The sequence below is a fragment of the Pteronotus mesoamericanus genome, unplaced genomic scaffold (assembly GCF_021234165.1).
Source record: "Pteronotus mesoamericanus isolate MK-2021 breed Mesoamerican mustached bat unplaced genomic scaffold, CSHL_Meso_final scaffold_651, whole genome shotgun sequence".
Taxonomy (NCBI): Eukaryota; Metazoa; Chordata; class Mammalia; order Chiroptera; family Mormoopidae; genus Pteronotus; species Pteronotus mesoamericanus.
Window position 1 is genome coordinate 46,698,169 of NW_026555325.1, and position 24,460 is coordinate 46,722,628.

At 33.8% G+C, this 24,460-nt stretch overlaps 1 protein-coding gene across 2 annotated transcripts in view; it reads left to right on the top strand.

Annotated features, from left to right (window-relative positions):
- The window catches only part of PMS1 (PMS1 homolog 1, mismatch repair system component), a 65,839-nt gene extending 41,617 nt beyond the window's left edge, over positions 1-24,222 (top strand). The window contains exons 7-13 of one of the 2 annotated variants that reach the window (XM_054562565.1): positions 3,183-3,305; positions 3,814-3,957; positions 4,123-5,009; positions 12,560-13,036; positions 16,127-16,257; positions 20,568-20,728; positions 23,880-24,222. In XM_054562565.1, the coding sequence (XP_054418540.1) occupies positions 3,183-3,305; positions 3,814-3,957; positions 4,123-5,009; positions 12,560-13,036; positions 16,127-16,257; positions 20,568-20,728; positions 23,880-24,044 (2,088 nt within the window). In that variant the 3' untranslated portion in view covers positions 24,045-24,222. The remainder of the gene's footprint in view (positions 1-3,182; positions 3,306-3,813; positions 3,958-4,122; positions 5,010-12,559; positions 13,037-16,126; positions 16,258-20,567; positions 20,729-23,879) is intronic. The other variant, XM_054562567.1, reaches the window with a different exon arrangement.
- The last annotated feature ends 238 nt before the right edge of the window (positions 24,223-24,460 follow it).

The following is a 24,460-nucleotide window of genomic DNA, read 5'->3' on the forward strand; positions in this document are numbered from 1 at the left end:
CTTCCCTCCCCATAATTTGGCAGATACCACCCCCCTCCCAGCCCTGGTAAATCAGGTGTTGTATATTAGTAGTTTATGCTTTTCATCCTGCCAAGATTTTAGGGATCCCTGTTTCCAGGTGACTTGACTTAGCCTTATTCTTTGTTTCGGAGTTCTGCATACTCGTTCTTGTGACCCTTGCAAGCAGCTCTATACAGTGGTCACTGTATTTTTAAGCATTTTGGGGAGATTGAGTGGAGGGAGGGTATCTGAACCACCCATTTCAAATGGGAATACTGGTTTCAGTTCCCTGTTTTTCATGGAGGTGTTTTCTAACCATTTCTGTACCAGAATTAAATTTGCAACATTTCTGGTGCTGTAACAGAAGCCCACTGTGACTCTTTTGCTCTGAGTTCTTTGGCTTACTGCCAGTGAGAACTGTGGCTCTCAAGGCCAGAGTTTGGTAAAAAGGAAAAGAATTATTTAATTAAAAGTTATACAGGTTTAGAGTAATGGTGGAATTTTGCCATTAAGTTCCACTCCCTTTGAATGCCCACAAACACACACAGTGCTGCCCACCCTCCCCTTTGCCCAGTCAGGCTAGGCTCAGAGCATGCTAGTCAGAGGTACTGCCTTTCAGGGAGGAGACAAACAGAAGTCCACAGCTCACTTCTCACAGTTCCTCCCTGTAGTCTGTACTGGGCTGGGCAAGGCATGCTTCCCTTTGTTACAAGCACCATCAGCCGTGAAGCTGCAATTGGGTTCTGAATCTAAAACCACGTAGCACCTCCTCATGGCGGACCTGTGAGGATCCTTCCACCCCCTCTTTGAAACACCTGGTCCTGCAAGGTTCCATTGCACGTGGCTGCCCGCCTTTTGGTTTAAATCCTGGCCTGAATCCTCCTCTGTAACCCCATTTCCAACTCCTCCAACAATCAGCTACACCTGCTAGCGCTCCTGTATTTTTCCACCACTCTTAGCTGCCGTTGTTAGTCTGGGCATTTGTGGCCCCACGTTGTGGAGCAAACCATTTCCAAGCTCTCGCTCAGGGCTGTAACCCAGGGGAGCTGCCTCCCAGTTATGTAAGGAGTCAAAGTCACGCTCTTCTCCCTGGCCCAGGCAAACTATTCTGTCTTACTTTGAAGCTAGCCTGCTCTTATTGATATGCAAAGTAACACTCAGAGGCTCTGCTCCAAGTCTCCCATCCTCCAGCCAAGTTTATGGGGAATACCCTATATTCCCGGATACCCCAAGTTCTGGACCTTGTTCCATACCTGTTACAATGCTAGAGCACATAGGGCTTTTAACTTCAGCCATCATGCCCTGTTAGGTTTTTCACACTAACATCTTTATGTTTGTCATTTTAAAAAATGTTGGTCTTCCAAATTTATTGTAAAACTGATTTTTATCTCTCAGTGCTAACTATTTGCATTTGGGATGGGGGAGAAGGATATTTCTACATAGCTTGTTCCATAAGTCTGACCAAAGAATTTAAATTATTACTTGAGAAACATAACTCCATGGTATTCTAGAGGTTTACTGAAATATAAGAAAAACTAGTGTTAGACCAGTCAGAATTACTTCAACAGAATTGGGGTAGAAGAAAGGAGATGGGTTTGACTGATTCGGTAAGTAACAAGATTTTTTATCTAATTTTTTGTTGTTGTTGTACTTATTTGGTCTCTATAGACATTTTTTTCCATGAACTAGCCTTATTTTCACTTTACAGCATTTTATAAGACTTCGCTCTCTTTGATTTTACTTTTTCATATACCTAAAATATAATTTGTTAGTTCTTAACATTATCCTAATCCATTTTTAAAAGCACGGTATTTTGGAAGTAATAGTAATTATTCAGTGGCCAACCAAGATGGTAAGAAAGAAAAACACTAGCAGTATTACTCAGTTACTTCTTTATTTTGTTGTTCATAATTACCTATTTGGAGAAGACCTTTTTTTTTTAATCCACAAGCCCAGTAAATCTTTTAGAGACTAAATAGGCTCTCCCTGATGCTCAGCAGGTGTTTCAAGAAGGGTCTAATGTTACCAGGTTAATTATACAACCATTTATAAGTGCTGTTAAGTTTTACAGTTAATTAAGTAGTATCATTTTGTAATGGATTATCCAGCTTTATTAATTTACTTTTTAAGAGTGACACAATTTGGCACTGTGACAATAATGCACTTAGCGTTCTAAAAGTGGTAATACGTCTTCCTTAAACACTTATTTCCAAGCCCAGTGATAGTCATAGACATAGGTGGCAGCCTACAGGCTGTTAGGGAGCCTCATGGTTTCTAAAAACAGGCACCCCCCACCCCCCGCCCCGATTCTCTAGCTTTTCTAAACCAGAGCTGAAACTTTACTATTAGTTTTTTAAAAGATTAATAAAACAACTGGTTCCACTTGTTTCAGACCAGAAATTATATGACCAAGATCACATAGCTAATAGTGGAGCCAGGATTTAAATAATGTCAATCTGGCTCTAAACTGTATTATCTTTAGAGGTAAAGTAGGAGCATTTTCCTGTTTCCTGGTCCCTCAGTGTCTCTCTTCTCTTTGGTATTTTTTTCTAGGATCTTTTTTCATTTTCTTCCTTCTCTTCATACACTTGTAAAAGAGAGAAGGAATGCATAAAAACAATTGTGTTTTTTTTGTAGAAAAGTTCTCTAAACAAAAAAAATAAGGTAAAATACAATACTGCAGTCAATGTCAAAGAGCAAGAGATTTTTGACTCTGAAATGAAAACCCAGTAAGATTGACTTCATAGCATACTCAGAATAACTATAGAAACAGCTACTTCTTTATAGGAAAAGGTGGCTAAAAAGAAAAGGAAAAAACAGCCATGGAAAAGTCACAATATGAGGAAGAAAATCTTAAAAAGAATTTAAAGCTGAGCAGAGTATCTGTGTCTTTTGGCAGTAAAATATATGCCCATTCATGAAGCTTTTATGAATGCCAATGTTTCCTTAAAATAGAATTGCGGAAAAAAAAGAGGCAGAGAACATGAATTTAACATGCTTCACTATTTTATCTAAGGTTAATTCTCAAGACATGGTTATCAGAAAGTATATGGCTCTTTAGACCATAAGATGAAAATCTATTTTTTTATTTTTGATAACTTTTAACGTATTGTGTATAGCCAGTCTCATGGAACCACATTTATTGTCATTGCATATTAACTCTGTAATTATTACAATTGCAGATTTATCTAAGCGGATTTTTTCCAAAGCATGATGCAGACCACTCTCTCACAAGTCTTTCAACCCCAGAAAGGAGTTTTATCTTTATAAACAGTCGACCAGTGCACCAAAAAGACATATTAAAGGTAATCTGTTTAAGGAAAAAAAGTTATCACTTGGATCAGAAATAAAAACTAGCTCTGTCATTTGTTAACTTATTATAAGAATTACTTCTAAGACCTTAAGGAAAAGGAGAAAAAGAAATACATTTAACATTTATTAAGCATTATTCTAGGTACCTTACATATGGTGTCTGATTGACTCTTCTCAACTATGTGATATATTACTTTCCTTATTTATGATGAAAAGTTGAAATGTTAGTGACATTCTTGACCACATAGTGAGGAAGTTAAGAGTTAGGATTTGAACTCTGAACTTTGACAATATGATCTTTAACTATGAAGCTAGTTCCATTGGATCTTTGTACTTCCTCATTCATATAGGTTCAAGGCCTCTAAATGAGTTTAGATACTGCTCTTCCTAATAAGCAGTTATATCCACTCAGTTGAATATACTCCTTTTGGTGGTATTTTAAGGATGGCAATACATACTTATGTGAGTTTTTTGTCTTTTATTCATTACATGTATTTCTAGTTAATCCGACATTATTACAATCTAAAGTGCCTAAAGGAATCTACTCGTTTGTATCCCATTTTCTTTCTGAAAATTGATGTTCCTACAGCTAATGTGGATGTCAATTTAACACCGGATAAAAGTCAAGTATTGTTACAGAATAAGGTATGTTTTTCAGATAATTTTTAAACTTATTTTATTTATAAACTTAAACAATCACAACAATTTTTGTATGACAAAGGAGATTTGTTTATACATATTTTTAAATGTTTTAAATCTTGTCTATTATTTTTATAATTTATATTAAAATTTGTTCATTTGTATCTTTAGGAATCTGTTTTAATTGCTCTAGAAAATCTGATGACGACTTGTTACGGATCACTACCTAGTACAAATTCCTGTGAAAATAATAAAACAGATGTTTCCTCAGCTGACATGGTTGTTAGTAACTCAGAAGAAACAGATGTGCTTTTTAATAAGATGGAATCATCTGGTAGTGATTATTCAAATGTTGATACTTCAAGCATTTCTTTCCAAAATGATGTGCATAATGATCAATCTGGAGAAAACACTAATTGTTTAAATCATCATATACACACTGGTGATGATTATGATGATCATTTTATTAATGGAAATTCTAACATTGATAAGAACACTAAAAATACATTTCAGGAGATTCCAATGAATAGTTTGTTATGTGAGGACAACCAGAAGGAATACAGTGAAACCTCTTTTGCATGTTCTGTTAAGCACTCCCAATCAGAAAATGGCAATAAAGGCTGTACAGATGAGAATGGGAAAAACGAAGAAGAACCAGTTCCTGCAAAGTCTTTGGAAATTTGTGCAGATGACTGGAGCAAGGGAAATGCACTCAAAAATTCAATGGGAGAAAACATTGAACCTGTGAAACTTTTAGTACCTCAAGAAAATGCAGCATATAAAGAAAGTAAAAATAATAGCCCAAGCCCTGAACAGAAGAATCTCAGTGAAGGTTCCTGTAACAAAAAATCAAATGTGGTAGATGACAAATCTGGACAGCTTACAGCTTATGATTTAATTAGCAGTCATGTAATCAAGAAACCCATGTCAGCAAGTGCCCTTTTTGTTCAAGATCATCGTGTTCAGTTTCTCACAGAAAATTCTAAGACCAGTTTGGAGGATGCAACGCTACAAATTGAAGAACTGTGGAAGACATTGAGTGAAGAGGAAAAACTGAAGTAAGTTTCCAGAGTTTGCATGTGACCTAAATGTTCAGATATTTCCATCCACTGGGTTAAACAAAATTTTTTTAACTTCTTATTTATGGAAAAACAGAATGGAAAATGCCTTTTGACTTGGCAAGAGTACTTTTTTGGCATCACTTTTTTGGTTAGAGGTTTTTAGTTTTGTTTTTTGTTTTGGTACGAGCCTTAACTATTTGTTTAAAAAATTATAGCATTGTTGCAGATTCAATTTCGTACTATTAATGCTGTCCTTTATTCAGTAGCAAGGCTCCCTCCAAAAGTCTTTTGTTTATTTATTGCCAACTTTTAACTGTAGTAGTAGTTTTTTGGTAGATAAATAGACAGTTTGGTCTATCTTTAATTAAAATAGCTACATATTATTTGCCATGTTTATGTCAGGTGATCTGGATAAATATTTCCAGATAATATGATAGATATTTTTAATTCACTTAGGGCACTTATTATAAATACAGAAAATATTTGAGTAATGTAGCCAACCAGACCATAGAGGAGTAGAATTGTACTTCCAATCACATACTATTATCTAAGCCATCTCAATTCTGTGTCAGACACCAGGAAGAAAAATTTCAATGTAACCTATCATCCAGAGTTTATATTTGGTGATAAAATATATGAATACTTGACCAATTTCTTTCATTAGCTTATCCAGTTTTATAAAGATACTATCAATTTAAAATAATGAAGACCACTATTAATACCAGTAGGCAGACCCTCCATGAATTAACTTCTCTTTTCACACTTTTTTTTTGGTGGGGATGGTTGTCATATTTTCTTTTCTCAAACATACACTAAAGTAGACAAAACAACACAGCCCATCATCTCGTGGTCAGTCCTGCTTCATCAGTACCTCACTTCACTTACCCTTCTTTACCATTATTATTCTGAAGGAAATTAATATGTATTTCATAAATATTTTAGCATGTATCTGTAAAAAAATATACTCTTTTAAATATAGTCATAATACAATTCTCATAACTTTTTAAAACAGGAATTCTTTAATATCAAATAGTGTTTAGATTTCTAATTATTTCTTAAATGTCAGATTTTTTAAAGTTCCTCTACTTGAATCAGTATGCAAATAAGGGTCACACATTGTTATCTTTAATTTTACCTAAATGACACAACTATGCAGTTTAAAGATGAGTGCATTTAACCTTTAGTACAGCAAACCCACAGAAGTTGAATTGCATTGGCCAGGGAGGTGATGAATTGATAGCTGTCTGATACAAAAATGAAAGCATAGATATTTCTGGTGTTCATGGAAGTAGAGACAGTGTAACAGCCTAAGATAGCTATTACCTTCCAGCCTCACAACAGCAAGTATTGTACTTTTCGGGAATGTCGGCATTATTATACCTTGTAAGTCCCAAGGTGTTAGGGTACAAGGCTAATGGTTAATAGGCTTCATCTGAAAGTTTTGTCATCAGGCGATATTCTGGAATCCAAAATTTTCTCTGCCTTACTACCATAAAACAAAGAGGCAGTATTGGTCAAAATCAGACCACTAAAACTATGCTTACATTCTAACCCATCTCTCTCTTTGCCAGCTTTTTGTAAAAATGTGTGGACACTATCTCCCATAGTTGTGAGATTTAAATAAGATATGTGTGTTATCATAGTGAATGTGCCAGATGTCAGTGATGTCAATCAGATTTTTAATCTGTGAAAAAGAAATTTCTCTGTTGTGGTTGAAATTATTTTTCATTTGCTTAGTCAATATTAAATTTAATCTGCAGGCCAGAAGTAAAAGCCTGTGAAGAAAATACAGGTATCTTGAGATCAGAGGGCTTACTCTATATCACAAATTACTGTGTTAGAATCTTCAGAGCCAAAGGTCTTGAGACCATCTGTGATCAGCTATGTCCAAAATCATAATTAGGGAGATGGTGAAACAAAAATATCACACTAATAACACTAACTACCACTTCTCTTCTAGTCTTTTAGAATTCTTTCCATGATTCTAAATTCCACAAAAGTGCTGGGGACATGAGGGTAGTCTTCTCTTCCACAGATAACCACTCTTTTCGTTCATCCTTTTCTTCTTTCTCTGCTGTTCTTTCCCTTCCTTCTTCCCTCCCCTTTTTCTTCCTTTCCTCCTTTCCCAGGCCTTTCCCTCCCTTTCTTCCTTCTTTCCTTACTTAAATTAGGGGGCATATATTGAAGGCATTCTGTGTACAAGGCTCTATACTCTGGCTTTTCACTTCAGATACAGTTGTAAATAAACATTTTCTACTTATAAATGGTTCAGTCTAGGGTCGAAAACAAAAAACAGTAATCATAGAATGTGATAAGTTTAAAGTAAAAAAATACACATAGAGAATTATGAAAACACTTAGTAGTTGGTCTTAATCTTATCTATAGTACAGAAAATGCTTTCCTGAATAGAAGTCAATCAGAAAGCTGTGGGGAATTTTCCAGGTAGAAGGAACAGCATGTAAGAGGGCCCGGAAACTAGAAAGAGAATGGTTATTCAGGAACTGAAAGATGCCCTCTATGACAGGAACTGCATATAGGGAAGTGTGGTAAAGAAAGATGAGGAAAGGTAGGCCAGATCATGGAAGGGTTCTGAAACTGTAAAAAAAGTTTGGAAAAGATTTCTGCTGAGAATTTTGGACACTGTGGAGTAGGGGTATTTTCATTTTTCAGTTCTTTATTTCTGAGTTGTTTTTTTTTCCTGCCTTATTTTTCTCTCTTGTAGTGGGTTAGAATCCAGATTAAGACACACGCACTGCCACTGGGGTCTCAGTCCATTAATGTTAACTTAAACTTTCATTTGCAGTAGGTATGAACATATTTCTACTAAAAATAACTATGAATAAATTGTAATTGGGGTATTATTGAAAATGGTAAATAAACTTTATAATTACATGTAATTTTTAGTCACAAAAACATCATTTTAATTGATTACTTGTCAAATTAGAATTAGTATTTTCCATTCAAGTTACTAAATCCCTTAATGACATTTAGTCAAAGGTAGCAGCTGTTTTTACTTAACATTCACTTAATGTTCCTTTGGACATAACTTCTTGTATTTTTCAAGGAACTAATGACATTGCTTCTTGAGTAAATCAAAAGATTAGTACCATATGTGAAAATTTGCACTTTATAATTAATTACAAATGGTGACCTTCATCTTGAACTCATTTTCCTCTGTACAGGAAATGTTGAATTTGAATGTCCAGGAGCTAAAAATACTTAATTGTAGTACTATGAAAAGTAAACTAATCATGTGTTTTATATTGCTAATTCAGAAGTTCAGATTCTAAGTAGAAATGAGAGAAAATAATGTAAAATATTATTAATGTGATATGGTGAATAACCAAAAGAGGCATTTTTTAATTTTTTGAATCTAGTTTATAGAGAAACAAGGTCTTTTTTACATTCTCATCCCCATAACATTTTTTTATTAAACAAACATGTACTAAGTAAGTACAAACTACACAACATGCTAAGGTCTTTTGTCTCTTAGTTTCACTTAATACAGTTCTCCCAATAATACTATTTTTATTTCCTAACACAAATCTATTCAAATTTCTCCTTTAAAAATGTTTAGAATTCATCCAATTTCTTAAGTTTCTTCAAACAAGAGATAACATTCTCATTTGAAGTTTAAAACTGAATTTTTAAAAGAATTTAGTAAGATTGCTTAAATAATTATTAACCATTAGTCAGATCGTGTTCCCTTTTCATTATACATTTTTTGATAGAAAAAAATGGTAGCAAACATTACCATTTACTCTGTGCTAAGTACTTGACACATTTTAATACATTTTATTCCTCATATCAAAACTATGAAGTAGCTGTATTTATCCATAGTGAGGCACAGAAAAAGTAAATAATTTGCCACGGTTTATACAACTACTAATTGGCAGGGCAAAGCTAAGCCAGGGAGTGAATCTGGAGAGTCTGTGCTCTTAGGCACTACACTTTGCTGAGTAATGTAATAGTAGTTTTCAATTCTGGATATGCATAAGAATCAACCATGGAACTTTAAAAACAGAACTGTGTGACTTCAACCTCAGCCTGGAGCATTAGAAACTGAGAGGGGGACCTAGCCATCTCAATTTTTTAGAAAAGGGTTGATATAACAATTATGCTACAACCCAGTATGATTTTAAAACATTCATTATTTTGTACCTTTGAAATTAAATTAGATGATTTGTTCAATTTATTTAATTTTTTTCATTGATGACTCTAAATTGAGAAATAAGTAGCAACTAAAAAAAATAAACATTTAGCTATGAAACCATTATAAATTTAATCATAATTTTTATTCTGCTTGTTATAGTGACTTTAATTTTATTAGTATCTAATTAGTAAATGGAGTGTATTAATTAATGTATGTAAATGCTCTTTTGTAGTGCTCAGGGAATTGTTTATTCCATGTTGATTAATTGCAAAGGTATAAAGAACTCTTCAGATCTGGAATTGACAATATTTTTTTAATGCCTGTGCCTTCAGTACTTTCTTAAATGGTTTTTAAAACTGGGTAAAATTTAGCTGCTTTGAAATGCATAGATCTTAACCATATATACAGTCCAATGCATTTTCATATGTGTATACATACGCATGTGATCACCATCCCAAAATGGAGAACATTGTCATCACCCTAGAAAGTTCCCTTATAACACTTACCAGCTAATCTCCATATGCAGACACTGTTTTGATTTTTATCACACTAGCTTTCTTTTGCTAGTATTTAAACTTCATATATATAAAATCTTATACCTAGCATTTTCCCCTCAACAAAATATTTTAGTGATTTTCATCATATTTTTTAATCTGTATTTCATTTTTAACAGATTAGTTATATTCAATTGCATAAATATACAGTCATTCACTGTTAATGACAGGAATATATTCTCAAAAATGCTTTGTTAGGTGATTTTGTTGCATCACAAACCTAACTGGTATAGCTTACTACACACGTAGTCTTTATGGTATAGGCTGTTGTTCCTAGACTATAAACCTATATAGCATGTCACTATACTGAATACTGTAGGCATTTGTAACATGATGGTTAAGTACTTGTGTATCTAAACATAAAGAAGGTACAGTAAAAATAGGGTATAAAAGATTAAAAATGGTTTACCTGTTAGAGCATTTATCATGACTAGAGCTCAGGATGAGTCAGTGAGTGATGAGTCAATGTGAAGGCCTAGGACATTATTGTATACTTCTGTAAGTTTTATAAACACTGTACATTTAGGCTACACTGAATTTATAAAACACAGGATGAAGTCAAGCACAAAAAAAAATGATGAAGGAGACTTGGTAGATACAAGATCTATGAGTCTGCTAACAGTATAACATGGCATACTGTTGTTTTACAGCAAGCTTTTTTTTATAAATAGAGTACACTAAAGTAACAAAAAATATGCTAAATACAGGGATCTGTAACATAATCATTATCACTATCAAGTATTATGTACTGCAGCTATTTGTATGTGCTATAACTGGCAGCACCACAAGCATGTGAGTAATGCATTGTCACTATGACAGTACAACGACTGCTGCATCAGGAGGCACAGGAATTTTTCATCTCCATTGTAATTGGTATATGCTCTCTTTTGTTAACCAAAACATCATTATATGGTGCCTGACTGTACCACAATTTATTCAGTCTTCAGTTGACAGGCCCTTGGGTTGTTTCCAACTTGGGGTTATTATGAATAAAGCTACATTGTTTAGTTTTCAAATATTTGAGTTTTTATTGATTGTATTTTAGTTTTATTGATTGTTACTGATTTCTAGTTAATTTTGTCATGGATAGGGAAGATGCTGTGTTAGATTTCAGTATTTTAAATCTATTCTCACTTTTCTTTTATCTGAAAATGTCTGTTTTCATTTCTGTGGTGGTGGTTTTTGTTTGTTTTGTAATGTGTTCTTTTCCTTTGACTACTTTTAGGATATTACCTTTACCTTTGGTTTTCAGCAGTTATATAATATCTTCTTCTTCTTCTTTTTACCTCTAACTGCTTTATCTTTGTTTTTGGGTTTTAGCTTTATTTTTGTTTGGATTTTAGCTTTATTTTTGTTTGGATTTTAGCTTTATTTTTGTTTTTCAGCAGTTGGATTATAATATACTTAGCTGTGGATTTCTTTGCATTTATCCTTCTTAGGATTTACTGATTTGGCTCTAAAATAAATGTCTCTAGAGTTAGTTAAGTATCAGCCATAATTTCTTGATGTTTTTTCCCCCTCACTTTTATTGTTTATCTGGAACTTCAGTTACATATATGCTGGGTTGCTGGTTGTGCCATAGGTCACTAAGGTCTTTTTTTTCAGTCTTCAATCATTTTTCTCTTTGTTGTTTAGATTGGATAATTTTTATTGATCTATATTTTACTAACCCTTTCTTAACAGATCGGAGATCTGTTACGCCTAACCAGTGAATTTTTTATTTTAGATTTTTGTGTCTCTTAGTTCTAGAATTTCAGTTGTCATTGCCCTTTTAATAATTTCCCTTCTCTGTTGAGATTCCCCCTTCTATTATCTCATTATGATCATCTTTTTTTTAAGTCCTTAAATATTTATAAAAACCTATTTTTAACTTTTTTTCTTTGCAAATTCCAACATTGAGTCATCTTGAGGTTGGTTTCTGCTGATCAGTTTCTCTCATGACCATGACTCTTATTTTCCTGTTTTATTGCTTGAGTGATTGCTTTGACTATATAATCCCCACTATGACTGATACGTTGTAGAAACTCTGGGTTCTATTTTCTTCCGAAAATTGTTAGATTTTGTTGTGCCAGGCATTTAAATTATTGAGAAATCACCTTGAGCTTGTGAAGGATTTGTTTTATACTTTGTTAGGGAGACTAAATTTTGCCTTTAATCCTGGGGTAGCTTCCATAGTTTTAGGACAGTTTTTTTTCTTATCCCTTAGATGTGGTCCTCCTTCAGTTTTAATTGAAAGCCAAAAGTGTTAACTATGCCCTCTTAATTCTGTGGAACTCAGACTCCAAACTCTTTTTTTTTTTTTTCCTGCAATGAGTAGCCATTGAAATCTCAGTTTAGCTCACTTAGCTTTCTAGCAAGTATTTTTCTCTTGCTAGAGAAAATCCCATATGATTTCCACATATGGGATTTTCTCCCTCAATTTTCAGTAGTTTTGGAAGCAAGGAGCTCTGTGTTCTGCTGAGTCAAGCTAGTAATAGTGGAGCTTTCTGATTGAGTTCTTGCCACTCTCTCTTACTGCTGAGGACTCCTCTCTGGGTAAAGGCTGTATAAATGTATAAATCAACTCTTTAAGAGTTGAACCTATTCCAATTTATGCCTGCTTTTGGGTGCTCTTCGGTGCCAATTTTAAAAGGTTGGTATATATATTTTGTTCATATATAGGAGGGTTTTTATATATATATTTATATAAATATATTATATATAGGAGGGATAGTCCAATATAAGCTCTTTACTCATAACCAAACCTGGAATGTCAACTCTGTTTTTTATAAAATTTATTTCAGATGGTTAATATATTTCTGATGAAGGCCTCATTAGCTCTGTTTTATCTCTATTCATAGATATGAAGAGAGGGCTGCTAAAGACTTGGAACGATACAATAGGCAAATCAAGAGAGCCATTGAACAGGAGCCATTACAAGATAGCAGGAAAAAGATAAAACCCTCCAGTTCATGGAATTTGGCACAGAAACACAAATTGAAAGCGTCGTTATCTAATCAGCCAAAACTTGATGAGCTTTTTCAGTCCCAAATTGAAAAGAAAAAGAACCAAAACAGTAAAATAGTTCAAATTCCCTTTTCTATGGAAAACTTTAAAAAAAATTTTGAGAAACACAAGAACTTTGAACTAGAAGGAAAGGATGAACTTTGCTTGATCCACAGTCTCAAGTTTCCTGATGCGTGGCTAATTACATCCAAAACAGAGGTAATGTTATTAAATCCATACAGAGTGGAAGAAGCCCTGCTATTTAAAAGACTTCTTGAGAACCATAAGCTTCCTGCAGAACCACTGGAAAAACCAATTATATTAACAGAGAGGTATGGTGAAGTAATACAATATTCTTAACTCAAACATGAATCCGTACTAGATTAGAGATTGAAGGTAAAAGGTTGAAAGTGTTGCTCTAGTTAGAGTGTCATCCTGATACACCAAGGTTGCAGGTTCAATCCTCAGTGCACTTAACAGCAATCAACCAGTGAATGCATGGATGGGTAGAACAACAAAATTGATGTCTGTCTATCTGTCTGTCTGTCTCTCTCTCCTCTGTCTCTCTCAAATCAATAAATAAAAATTTTTGAAAAAGCTGCAGGTAGTTTCTAGTAAAGAAGAGTGATATTTATTTAACCTTTTAAAAACTTTATTCCTAATTTTCAGTGGAATTAATTGCTTTTAAATAAATAATGGAAAAATATTCTGCATAGTTCTGAAATTAATAAATATGAAGTTCAGTTCTCCAGTTAGCATCAAGTTAGGTTGTCATAACTCTTCTTCGTTGTGTGATCTTTAACATTTTAAAAATATACCAAAATAGAATTAAACAATGAATACCTTTATCAACAGTTTTCAAGATTTTCCCACATTTATTGTGTCTGTCCTTGTGTGTGTGTGCATATTTTCTTTGCTTTGCTAAAGTATTTTAGAACAATTCCCACCCATACATCTTTCAGTATATATCTCTAGAAAATGGCTATTACCGAACCACAGTACCTTTTTCATAAATTATGCAGTAATAATTCCTTGGAATTGTTCCTCATTGTCTCAGAATATCTTTTCTATAGCTTTTAAGTTTTTAATTTGTATCTAAACAAAGTCAACCATTACATTTTGTAATGCTCACAGATCTCTTTTAATATCACACCATCAATTTTTTGTTGATTTTGATGCTTGTTCATTGGACTGTCTTGTCTCAGTTTGTCTCTTTGCTTTCTTGTGATGGTGGTCAACTTGTTTTTCTCTCTCCTGTATTTAAATGAAAGCTCAGGAGGATTGAATACACTTATATTCTACTTTCTGGTAAGGCTGCTTAATAGATGGTACTATGTACTTTTATATTTCATCACATCAAAAGGCCCTGGGTTCAGCCGCTGGTAGCCTGATCCTCCATCTTAAAGTTCCCTATCAACCTTTCCATTTAATGGTTTCATCCTTTGATAATTATTTCTGAACTAATTTTATTGTAGATTATAAAACAGGGAGTTTCCTTTTCTTAGCCTATATGCAGATATTATTTTCTGTAAAAATGAATAACTAATAACATTAATATTCCCTTTTTTATACTCACTATTTCTTTTTTAGTCTGACAGAAGAGAATCATGTACAGTAAAGGAGATAAAAACCTGAAACTAAAGAAATAATTTCAATTCGTTCTCCAAGACACATCAGTAAATAATTGTTTTAGACTTCTAAGAATAAATCAAAAATTACTTATAAAATATATTAAAACTTTGGTGTTAAAGACCCTGTCACCAGAATGGGAAAGAAAAAAGGGACCAAAGACAAAAGAAGGAAAAAACATTTGTGAAAGTTATCTTTATAATTAAGGCAACATTAATCATTAAAATCCAGCATCTTTTGTGGTATAGATTGGCTTATGACACTATTACAGAATCAGAAAAAGAATTAATGCAGCCTTAGGCTACATCAAACAGTCCATATAACTGACACTTTTTATTCCCTTAAAAAGAGCTAGAGTGTATCTGGAATTTTCTGAAATGTGACATCCCCATTACAGTTAATAATTTTCAAGTTTTTCGGAACTGAGCTGTAGACAGTAATTAATTATGGGTTCAGTCTCAGTCTTCTCACTAGAATTCTAATGAGGGTTGTTTAGCTTACATCTGAAGAAAGTAATTTAGATATCCGTAAAACACCAAGTAAAAGCTCAATAATAATAACAATGATAAATGTTTATTGAGCCTTATGATAGGAACTTTACTAAGCCCTTTACACCTCTCATGAGGTGTAAAGATCATGAAATAAGGTGTAAGGATCATGAGATAGGTACAACCATTATGCATGTTTTATAGATGAGGAAACTGAAACAGAACTGTAAAGTTAACTTACCTAGGCTCGCACAGCTAACAAATAGTTGGATTCCATAGTCCAATCTAGACAGTAACTGTAGAGCCTGCACCATTTGTTGCTACACTATATCATCATCATCATCACCATTGATTCTCAGATTGATTTTCTGAATATTGGTTAGACCAGCGACAGCACACCCGATATGTAGCCAAAGCTTTCCTCTCTATGACATCTGCTCCCACAGCCAGTGGGGTCCTCTACCTTTCAGATATGATAAGCAAAAACACCTATTCATTTACTTTTTCAAGCGTACAGGATTGTAATGAAGAAATAACTAGCAGCTTATAATCTTGTACTGGAACAGTAGCTTGCACACCTAAGACAGCATCTATCACTTGGTAAGCACTCAAATATTCATTGACTGGGAAAATGTTAACTACTCACAAGTCACCCCAACAGACACTTTATTGTAAAAACGTGTTTCAGCATTATCATCAAGCCTAAAACCAACATGGAAGGCTAATTTGTGCCATAGGTAATCTTCAGCTATCTCAGAATTTTGTTTAAAGCCTGTACCACTGAGAACCATTTCATATGCCACCTTTGGCAAACGTGTCATGTCTAAAGTAGACAAGGAATCTCTCCCAAGCTCTGAATTACTAAGTTTATAAGTTCCTGGGAGAAAAAGATATATGCTTATCTTTTTATTATTGAAGAAACCTTGACAATTGAAAATTATGTAAGGTGAACCACTTGAGTAACTTGACAATGTATTCTGTCTGTTTGAAGGTGTTAATAGCATTATTTATAAGTAAAGTTTTCATTTTTATTAGAGCACATTTTTTTACTTTACATTTTACTTGTAACGTTCTAGAAGATAAAAACTCATATCTGTTCTTCCCCCTTCTATACATTGTATATAATAGGTCTTCTATAAAATATTAACAAAAATGTAAAAAAGTAAAGTTACATAGCTATTCATAGCTTTGTATTTTGGTTACTAATAATACTTTCTAAAAGGACCTTGGATTAACTTTCTTCCATAAATTTTTAAATTTTATTTTCATATTTAATAAGTTAAAGGACTATTATTTCTTTTTCAGTCTTTTTAGTGGATCCCATTATTTAGAGATTTTATATAACATGACAGCAGATGACCAAAGATCCAGTGGATCAACTTACCTGTCTGATCCTCGTCTTACAGCAAATGGTTTCAAGATAAAATTCATACCAGGTATGATGATATCGTTTAATATTTCCTGACTTGGAAAAATAAACCTTACTCCAAGAGACACATTTGGGTTTCATAATTTAGAGATATCATGGTGTATATATGTCTCTCCAAAAGTATGTCAGTTGTGTAAAAATAGTCCTATTTTAAACATGTCATGTGCGTCTGAAATAAGTTTAGCATCTCTTTCAGTCCATTGCCTCACATTCTCATTTCCATAACTAATTGAGTAGTTTTATTTTAATTTTTGACATCCTTTGCCACAGTGTTCACAAATACTCCCCTCTTTGTTTAGCTAAGTTATTAAATACTCCTTCAGATGATGAAGCAGAAGTAGATATGCAGCTTACTGGAAAGACCTAACAAAAATGGACTTTTTTTTTTTAAGATTTTTGTTTATTTATTTTTAGAGAGAGGGGATGAAAGAGAAACATTGATGGTGAGAGAAGCATCATCATGGAGCCTCTCCTACATGCCCCACTTAGGGACCAAGCCCCAACCTAGGGCATGTGCCCTGACCAGGAATCTAACCTGTGTCTTTTGCTTTGCAGGAACAACACCCAACCAGCTGAGCCACACCAGTCAGAGCACATCTCTCTTTTTTTAAATCATGTAGTTGTTTTATCAATTAAATATATGACATCAATACTCTTACTATTTGGAGAGTGAATGATATGATTCTATGGCTTTGCTAAAAAGACTGTGTGATAACACTGCTTGTTTGGTATGGAAATTCACTAGGCAGGGAAAAAAAAGAATCCTTGTTAGGAGACTTCAGTCTTCCTGGGTGACCCTTTTTTTGTTCTTTCAAAGTTTCCATACTTAGCTGCCTTCTGCCTTAGCCTCCTCAGTTGGTATCAAGAGGTACAAAGATACCACAGTGAGTGATACTATTGTTCCCCTTTCCCACCCACTCCTAAACTTGTCATGACCAAAGTGTATTTTCACAAAGTTCAACCAAAAGATTTTTAAGGGAATGTTTTCCTGAGACCTCAAAAGAAAATCAGTAAAAACAACATACAAAACCATGAAATTTAGGTATATACTAAAAATACTTTTGTGTTCTAAACTCTAATTTTACTTGACTTTTTCCGTTTTAATGATACCTACCCTAAACTTCTTATTTCCTGCCTCAATCTTGTATATTTAGATTTGGAATAAAGAGGGTCTTAATCCCAACTCTGCCATTTAAAAACTGTTTCTGGGAAAGTGAGTTAGCCTAAATGTTTCCTTAGCAATATCAACTCGTAATTATTGGATAGTTATGATGTGTAGGGCACAATTTTTAATATTAATGTATTAATTCATTAATCTTTCTAATAGCCCTAGGAAGCAGGCTCTGTTGCCATCCCCGTTTTATAGGTGTAAAAATCAAGGCACAGAGAAGTTAAGTTTGCTTAAGGGAACACTACTAGTGGTAGAACCAGGATTTGAACCCACGACATCTGCCTTTAGAGCCTAGCTGTGAAATTTTTTATATTGCTTCCCTGTTAAAACTGAGATATTTATTTCGTGAAGTAGTGGGCAACTAGATAAAAAATTCTATATCAGTCATTTAGCATAGTGTATAGCAGTGATAGATCTTCAAAAATGATAGGTATTCAGATATTCTTCCCATCCTCCAGTACTTCTTTCTGACCTAAACTTACTTGTAGCAATTTCTTTTAGTCCTCATAGAAGTTTTTTTCTTTGGGACCTGTGGCATCTTTTTAATTTATTTGCAGTGTGAAACAAGGTGTGTGTGTGTTGTATAGTATGATATTTTTTTCTTTTCGTTTTTCCCCAGAGCCTGGGTTTATTTATTTTTTTTTAATTTTTGCTCAATTACAGTTGTCCCATTTTCCCCCCATTACCCTCCCCTGCCTTACCCACCCCCACCTCCCACATTCAATCCGCCATGCTCTGCGCCCCCCACTTCACCTCTTCTTTGTCCATGGGTCCTTTATACATGTTCCTTGATGACCCTTCCCCTTCTTTGCCCACTTATCCCCCTCCTCTCTGGTTACTGTCAGTTTGTTCTTTATTTCCATGTCTCTCTTTATATTTTGCTCACTTGTCTTAGGTGTTGGTGGCTGGTGCCATTTTTTTCTTAAAATATGTCATCACAGTGATTTTTTTTTAAAGTTAGGATAACTACCCTATCTATTCCAAGAGCATGTTTATTTTTGAGCTACCCAGTAAGTTTCTGTCTGGCAGATGCTTTCAGCTCTTAGCTCGTAGATAGTGTTTTTTAAGTCCTATTAAGTCAGTTCTTTGCTTGATACCAGATTTAAAAAGGAATAAGACAGTCATCTGCAAACTTATTTGATTTGTTTGAATTTAACTTGGATTAACATCAGCATTATTTCTCTTGTCAACAACAGAACAAATTAAAAACACTTCATGTTTTCTTTCCTAATTTTTTGGCCTTTTTTCTTTACTAATTTTTATGCCATGTTTCTTAAAGCCCATTTCCCTTTCTGTTAGTGAGAGTTTTGTTGTATTCAACTTAACTTTGGATCAGCAGTTTGCCAGTTTTCACAAAGCATCTTTGCATACACATAAAGGCATATGAAAGACAAGAAGGATACATCCGGCTTTGAGAGAAAAGATTTTGAATGTGACCGTAAGAACTTTGCTTATTAATGGACATAGTTTTTTGTTCTGTATCAATAAGAGTTCCATATTTTAGGAAATTAAAACTTCTCAAACCACTTACTAAATTGAAGTATTTTCCCTGAAAATTAGGAAGCATTTCACAGAGTTTTATGGAAACTTCTTGAAAGTTTACTGTTGCATGGTTCCAAGTAGCCCTAAGTTTTCCAAATCTGAATTTTGCAAGCACGGAGATTAAAATATTGCTCAATTTCCTCATCTGTAGCCAAATACTTCGTACCCATGTCCACAAATAATTTTGTGAAATGTGTAGTTTTCCAGGGCAAATATAGTCAGTTTTAGACTTTTCAATCAAATCATATTATAAAAGTTCTAGAACCAGCAGTAATAGCAAGTCCTTCACTGGTATTTTGTAAATTTCCATATATATAGATATAGATACATATGTAACATGTAAAAAGATGTGACCTAGAATATTCTACCTCCTCTTTGCCTATCTAAACCCGGTTTCAAGTCCCATTCAAGTTCTGCTGCTTGCTCAAACTCTCATTTTGAATCCATTTGCTGAACTCTGTATTTTATCACTTAATGGTCAGTTATATATCTTCTTATACTAGTCTCCAATTGCATCTTGGGAAGAATATTAGCATGCATGCTCTGTTTAGTGTACTACTAGTACATCTGCCATCATACCAAGAAACAAGTCTATAACTGAGAATAGATTAGGGATAGAATCATTGACATACCAGGATCTGAAGCTCTTCAAGCTACATCACTCCCTTTTTTTTTTTTTTTTTTATCCATCCATTTATAGCTACAGCTTATACCACTTTCCAGTGTTGGACTATCTCATTTTCTTCACTTCTGGGTAACATTGGATAGACTTCAATATTAAGAACACTGTTACATATATATAGCCAAAGAAAACAAGTCTTCGCTATTTTCATGCATTCCAATACCCAACTTGATATTTTGAAACGTGTGCTGTTATAAATACTTTACCTGATTATATATTCAATCATAGCTAGTTTTTAGTTTTATTTTAATCATTAACTTATTTAGAGTAGGTTAAATAATCGATAAAATGTCAGTTTTAAACACTGTCCTAATAAAATATTTTTAATAAACATTAGCATTTCATTTCCTCAAATTACTAATGTATTAATAAATTACTATAGTGGTAATCATTTTATAATATATGTTTATCAAACGACACTTTGTGCATCTTAAACTTAAAATGTTATATCAGGTATATCTCAATAAAGCTAGAAAAAAGTTACTATATGAGTATTTTAATAATAATTTGTAAGTTAAAGTAATCCATGTCTTTAATTTAGATGTTAAACCAGTAGGATAGAACTTGAACAGCAGCAGTTGTTAAAATACTTAGGGCAGTTTTATTTTAATAAATATCATGGGACTCTATTTCTCTCCAAAGAAGGAAGCCTTCTAAACAAATGTAGGAAACAGAACAGCAATCACTGAGATTCAGTGATATTGTGGAATCTGTGAGCACTTATGACTTAATGTGAATATGAAATCCTATGGGAAATGATTATTTGTCCTCCAAAAAAGAAACTAAACTTTGTCCTATCTTACATTCTAATTCACTAAATACTTAAACCATGGTTTTGTTTGTAATAGACATTTTCTGGAGTGTAAATTAAACACAACTAAACTAACAATATATATATTTTTTTTTGTTTTTTAAATTTTAGGAGTTTCTATTGCTGAAAACTACTTGGAAATAGAAGGAATGGCTAATTGTCTTCCATTCTACGGAGTGATGGATTTAAAAGAAATTCTTAATGCTATATTCAGCAAAAATGCGAAACAAGTTTTTGAATGTAGACCTCGCAAAGTAATAAGTTATTTAGAGGTATGCATTATTCCATTATGTAGGTTGGCTTAGGATTTAAGGTACTTAACTGTTCCTTAATAAAATAAGTGGTTTCAAAATAGTAAAATTCCTATAAAGTTTATTGTTGTTTACAAGAAGGAAATACTATTAAACAAAGAAAACTCCTTTAATACTGACTGTGGTAAAATCTATCGTGGATCCTTAGCGTAGCCTTAGTCCTTGAGTACATATTGAGGAGAAGTCTTTTATGCATGAGACATTTTGTAATGAAGTTCTTTTTGCTGTCTAGTTTTTGATTTTTAGAAAGGATTAAAAATTGCTCCACCTTTATACGAAATACTTGTTTAAAAAGAACTGTAATATGATCTTAAGCCATGATCTTTTTAAGAGCAAAAGAGGAGAGGGAAAGTGAAAAGATGTAGATTATTAAATAAATGGAAATTTTAGTTTTCTAGAAGTGTCTACCACAAATGAGAAATGTAGCAGTCATTTAAAAAAAATAAATTGAAAGGTAAAAGAGGATGGAGGAAGATTGTAAACTTTTAAATGTCCAAATATAAGATAGTGGTGGGAAAACAACAGTAATTGTCTCCATATTCAAGGTTTTATCCCTCAAGGTATTATTTCTAAAATAAACCTGATCTTTAATAAAATTTATTTTCTCCCTTTTATAAAATGAGCTGTTTTCATTTTAGACTATAATCATAGTCTGCCTTTTGCATTCTGAGGGTCAGATTTCCTCAACAGGGAAATCCACTTTTTACCATTTCTGAAGATTTTATTCAATAGCAATCTGTGAGTCCTTCAAGAGCTTTGTCTTGTGGAACTTCCCAGCTTGTTGTAGGCAATTCAACGTAGCTAGTTTCTAGAGATGGAAAATGAAACTCTTGTTTCATGAAAGAATTAATATTAAATAAAAGTTGAAAGAGTTGTAGGTAGTGGTTTATGCACTTAAGAACCATTTGGGAAGAAGTAAGTTTTCAGAAATAACAGAGGAAAGGTGTTGAGATTAGATATAAATATTTTTGCTAATATTATACCGCTCATTGCATTGAGGTAATAGTGGATGTAATTCTTAAGGAGGATAGTCTAGGAAAAATGAGAACTATCAGAACCGCATCCACAGGAATGCTTCATTTAAGGGCAAGTTGAATTAGATGAAACAAAGATCAAAGACTAAATAAAAGGAACCAAGAGAGGGGTGGATACAAAAAGTCAAGGGAGGAAAGAAACTTAAATATAAGTTGGTAGTATCTATCACATTCTTCATAGGGTAGTAGTTGCTTCATAGGGTAGAAGACCATAGGTGTGACTGCTAAATAGCAGTAATAACCGTGAAGACACCCATGATGGAAAAATAGTAGGGATGAAAGACATTTATCTGCCAATGGTCAGGAGTAGTGTAGTAGTGAAAAAGTGTAGGCAGCAGGTCATGTGATGGTGAAAGGAAGAAAGGAGATTAGCGTGTGTTTATTGAATTTGGTAGAAAAAATTGACTATGAAAGATTGGAGAGCAGGTGTTCCAAAACAGGCAGGAAGGAAGGCAAGATATAACATAAGCTTTAGAAAGAAGAAATTGTTCTTTGATACAAAAGCCGAAGAGGCAAAGGAAAGTGAATGTAAAAATATTTTGAGGTAAACTTGACAGAAGTCATGTGTGATTCATGTGCTAAAGGGCTAGGAGAGTTATCTCCTGAGAGTGAAGGAGCTGGAGAGACATTGGGGATTTGTGTATAGTAGAAAAGATTTGAAAATAAGAGCTGTCGGCACTCTTAAGAGAAGGTTGATTAGAGAAGAGTAAGATTTTCAGATGCCATCAAGGGCTCATAAGGGCTAACATTGGTTTGTATCCAGCCAGGAGTTTTGTCATTCTCCAACAGTGTGTGGTAGAATTTACCCAAAGGCTGAGCATGGCAACATGACTGGTGAAAGAACAAAGGGTATGTGAAGAAATTTGAACACATTATATATACTAGAAACTATTTCAGTTATGAGAGGGATATAAAGGTTTTAGTAGGAGTCTAAAAGGAATGCAGGAAGCTAAAGATATTATCCTTTACTTCTCACTCATTATTCATACCTTAAGTAGGGAAAGGTAACAGAAGGGTATTTGTGGGCCAGGAGAATAAGGAGGGACTGTGGAGATTAAATGTCAAATTGAAGAAAAAGGAGAGGTTAGCTGGAATAAAAGAATAGGATGGTTGGGAATATAACAGGAGAGGGTGTGTGGTTAGAGAGAATGTTAGGATTCAAGATCTTTGAAGTACAACAATTTTTTTTAAAAAAAATTTTAAAAGAAGCCAGCTCTCTAATACTATTTTATCCCCAAACTCTTAGCCATACCTCAGAAAATAGTGCTACCATACCAAAAATGTGGACATGATCCATGATTCTGCATCTCTCATAACCAGTTTATCAGCAAGTCTTGACTACCTCCAGTTCACATCAGGAGTCTTTACACCTCCCTCCATTCCCACTATTATCACACAAGTCAGAAACATTCACTAGGACTACAGTGATTGCCTTAAACCATAGTACAGCAGCCAAATGTGAATTGTAAAAACAAAGTCAGGCTCTTGCTTAAAGACACCCTGTTACTACCCTGTACATTCAGATTAAAATCCAAATCTCTTACCCCTTCTTAAAGGGTGATGTGCCCCTGCCTCAAAGGGTGATCTGCTTCCTGACTCACTGCCTTTTTCGTCCCTTTCTTCCCTTTAGTAATTATGCTGCACTTACACTGATTACTTGATTCTTTCTGTTCTCTTTGCCTAAATGCTCTTCCTTACCCATGACCTTTGCATCCTGGTTCTTTGTTTAAATTAAAGCTTAAATATCACTTCAAGGAAGCTTTTCCTAACCAGTCAGTTACTTTCTATCATGTTGCTCAGTTTAATTTTATGCATATTACTCACTGAAATTTTCTTTGTCTTTTTATGTCTTCTGTTTCTTTGAACTAAAATATGAATTTCACCAGAGCAAGATCTTGTCTCGTTCTCCACTGTATTTCTAGAATCTACAACAGTAACTCATGTAATTGGTGCTTAATAAATATTTATTGAGTGAATGAATAATAAAAAGAATTTAATCAATTTTATGTCTTCATTCTTGACAGGAATAACATATTTCAGGGTATGTCACAGTAAAATGTATGGCTTTCTCTTCCCAGGGAGAAGCAGTGCGCCTCTCTAGACAGTTACCCATGTACTTATCAAAGGAGGACATCCAAGACATCATCTGCAGAATGAAGCACCAATTTGGAAATGAAATTAAAGGGTGTGTTCATGGTCGCCCATTTTTTCATCATTTAACTCGTCTTCCAGAAGCTACATGATTAAACATGTTTAAGAAAATTAGTTACTGTTGAAATTGATTTATCATAAATACGAATCAGTTTTTAAACCATGTCTGTACTGTGTTAAGTGGTTATTCTATAAGTGAGGATATACTGGCTTGTATATATATTGAAAAAAAATTTTTAACTGAAATAAACTAATAGACTGCTCATTTTATTTTGAAGAACCAGCCTTTATTATAATTGGTTGTAAACACCAAAATGTAAAATACCTAGTATTCTTGGGTGGTTGATATACTAGGTGCTGTGGACTAAATTGTGTCCCCAAAATTCATGGTGAAGCCCTAACCCCCAATGTGATGGTCTTTGATGATGGAGTCTTTGGAGATAATTAGGTTTAGATGAAGTCATAGGGCGGGGCTATAATGGTGACATGAACGTCCTTATAGGAAAAG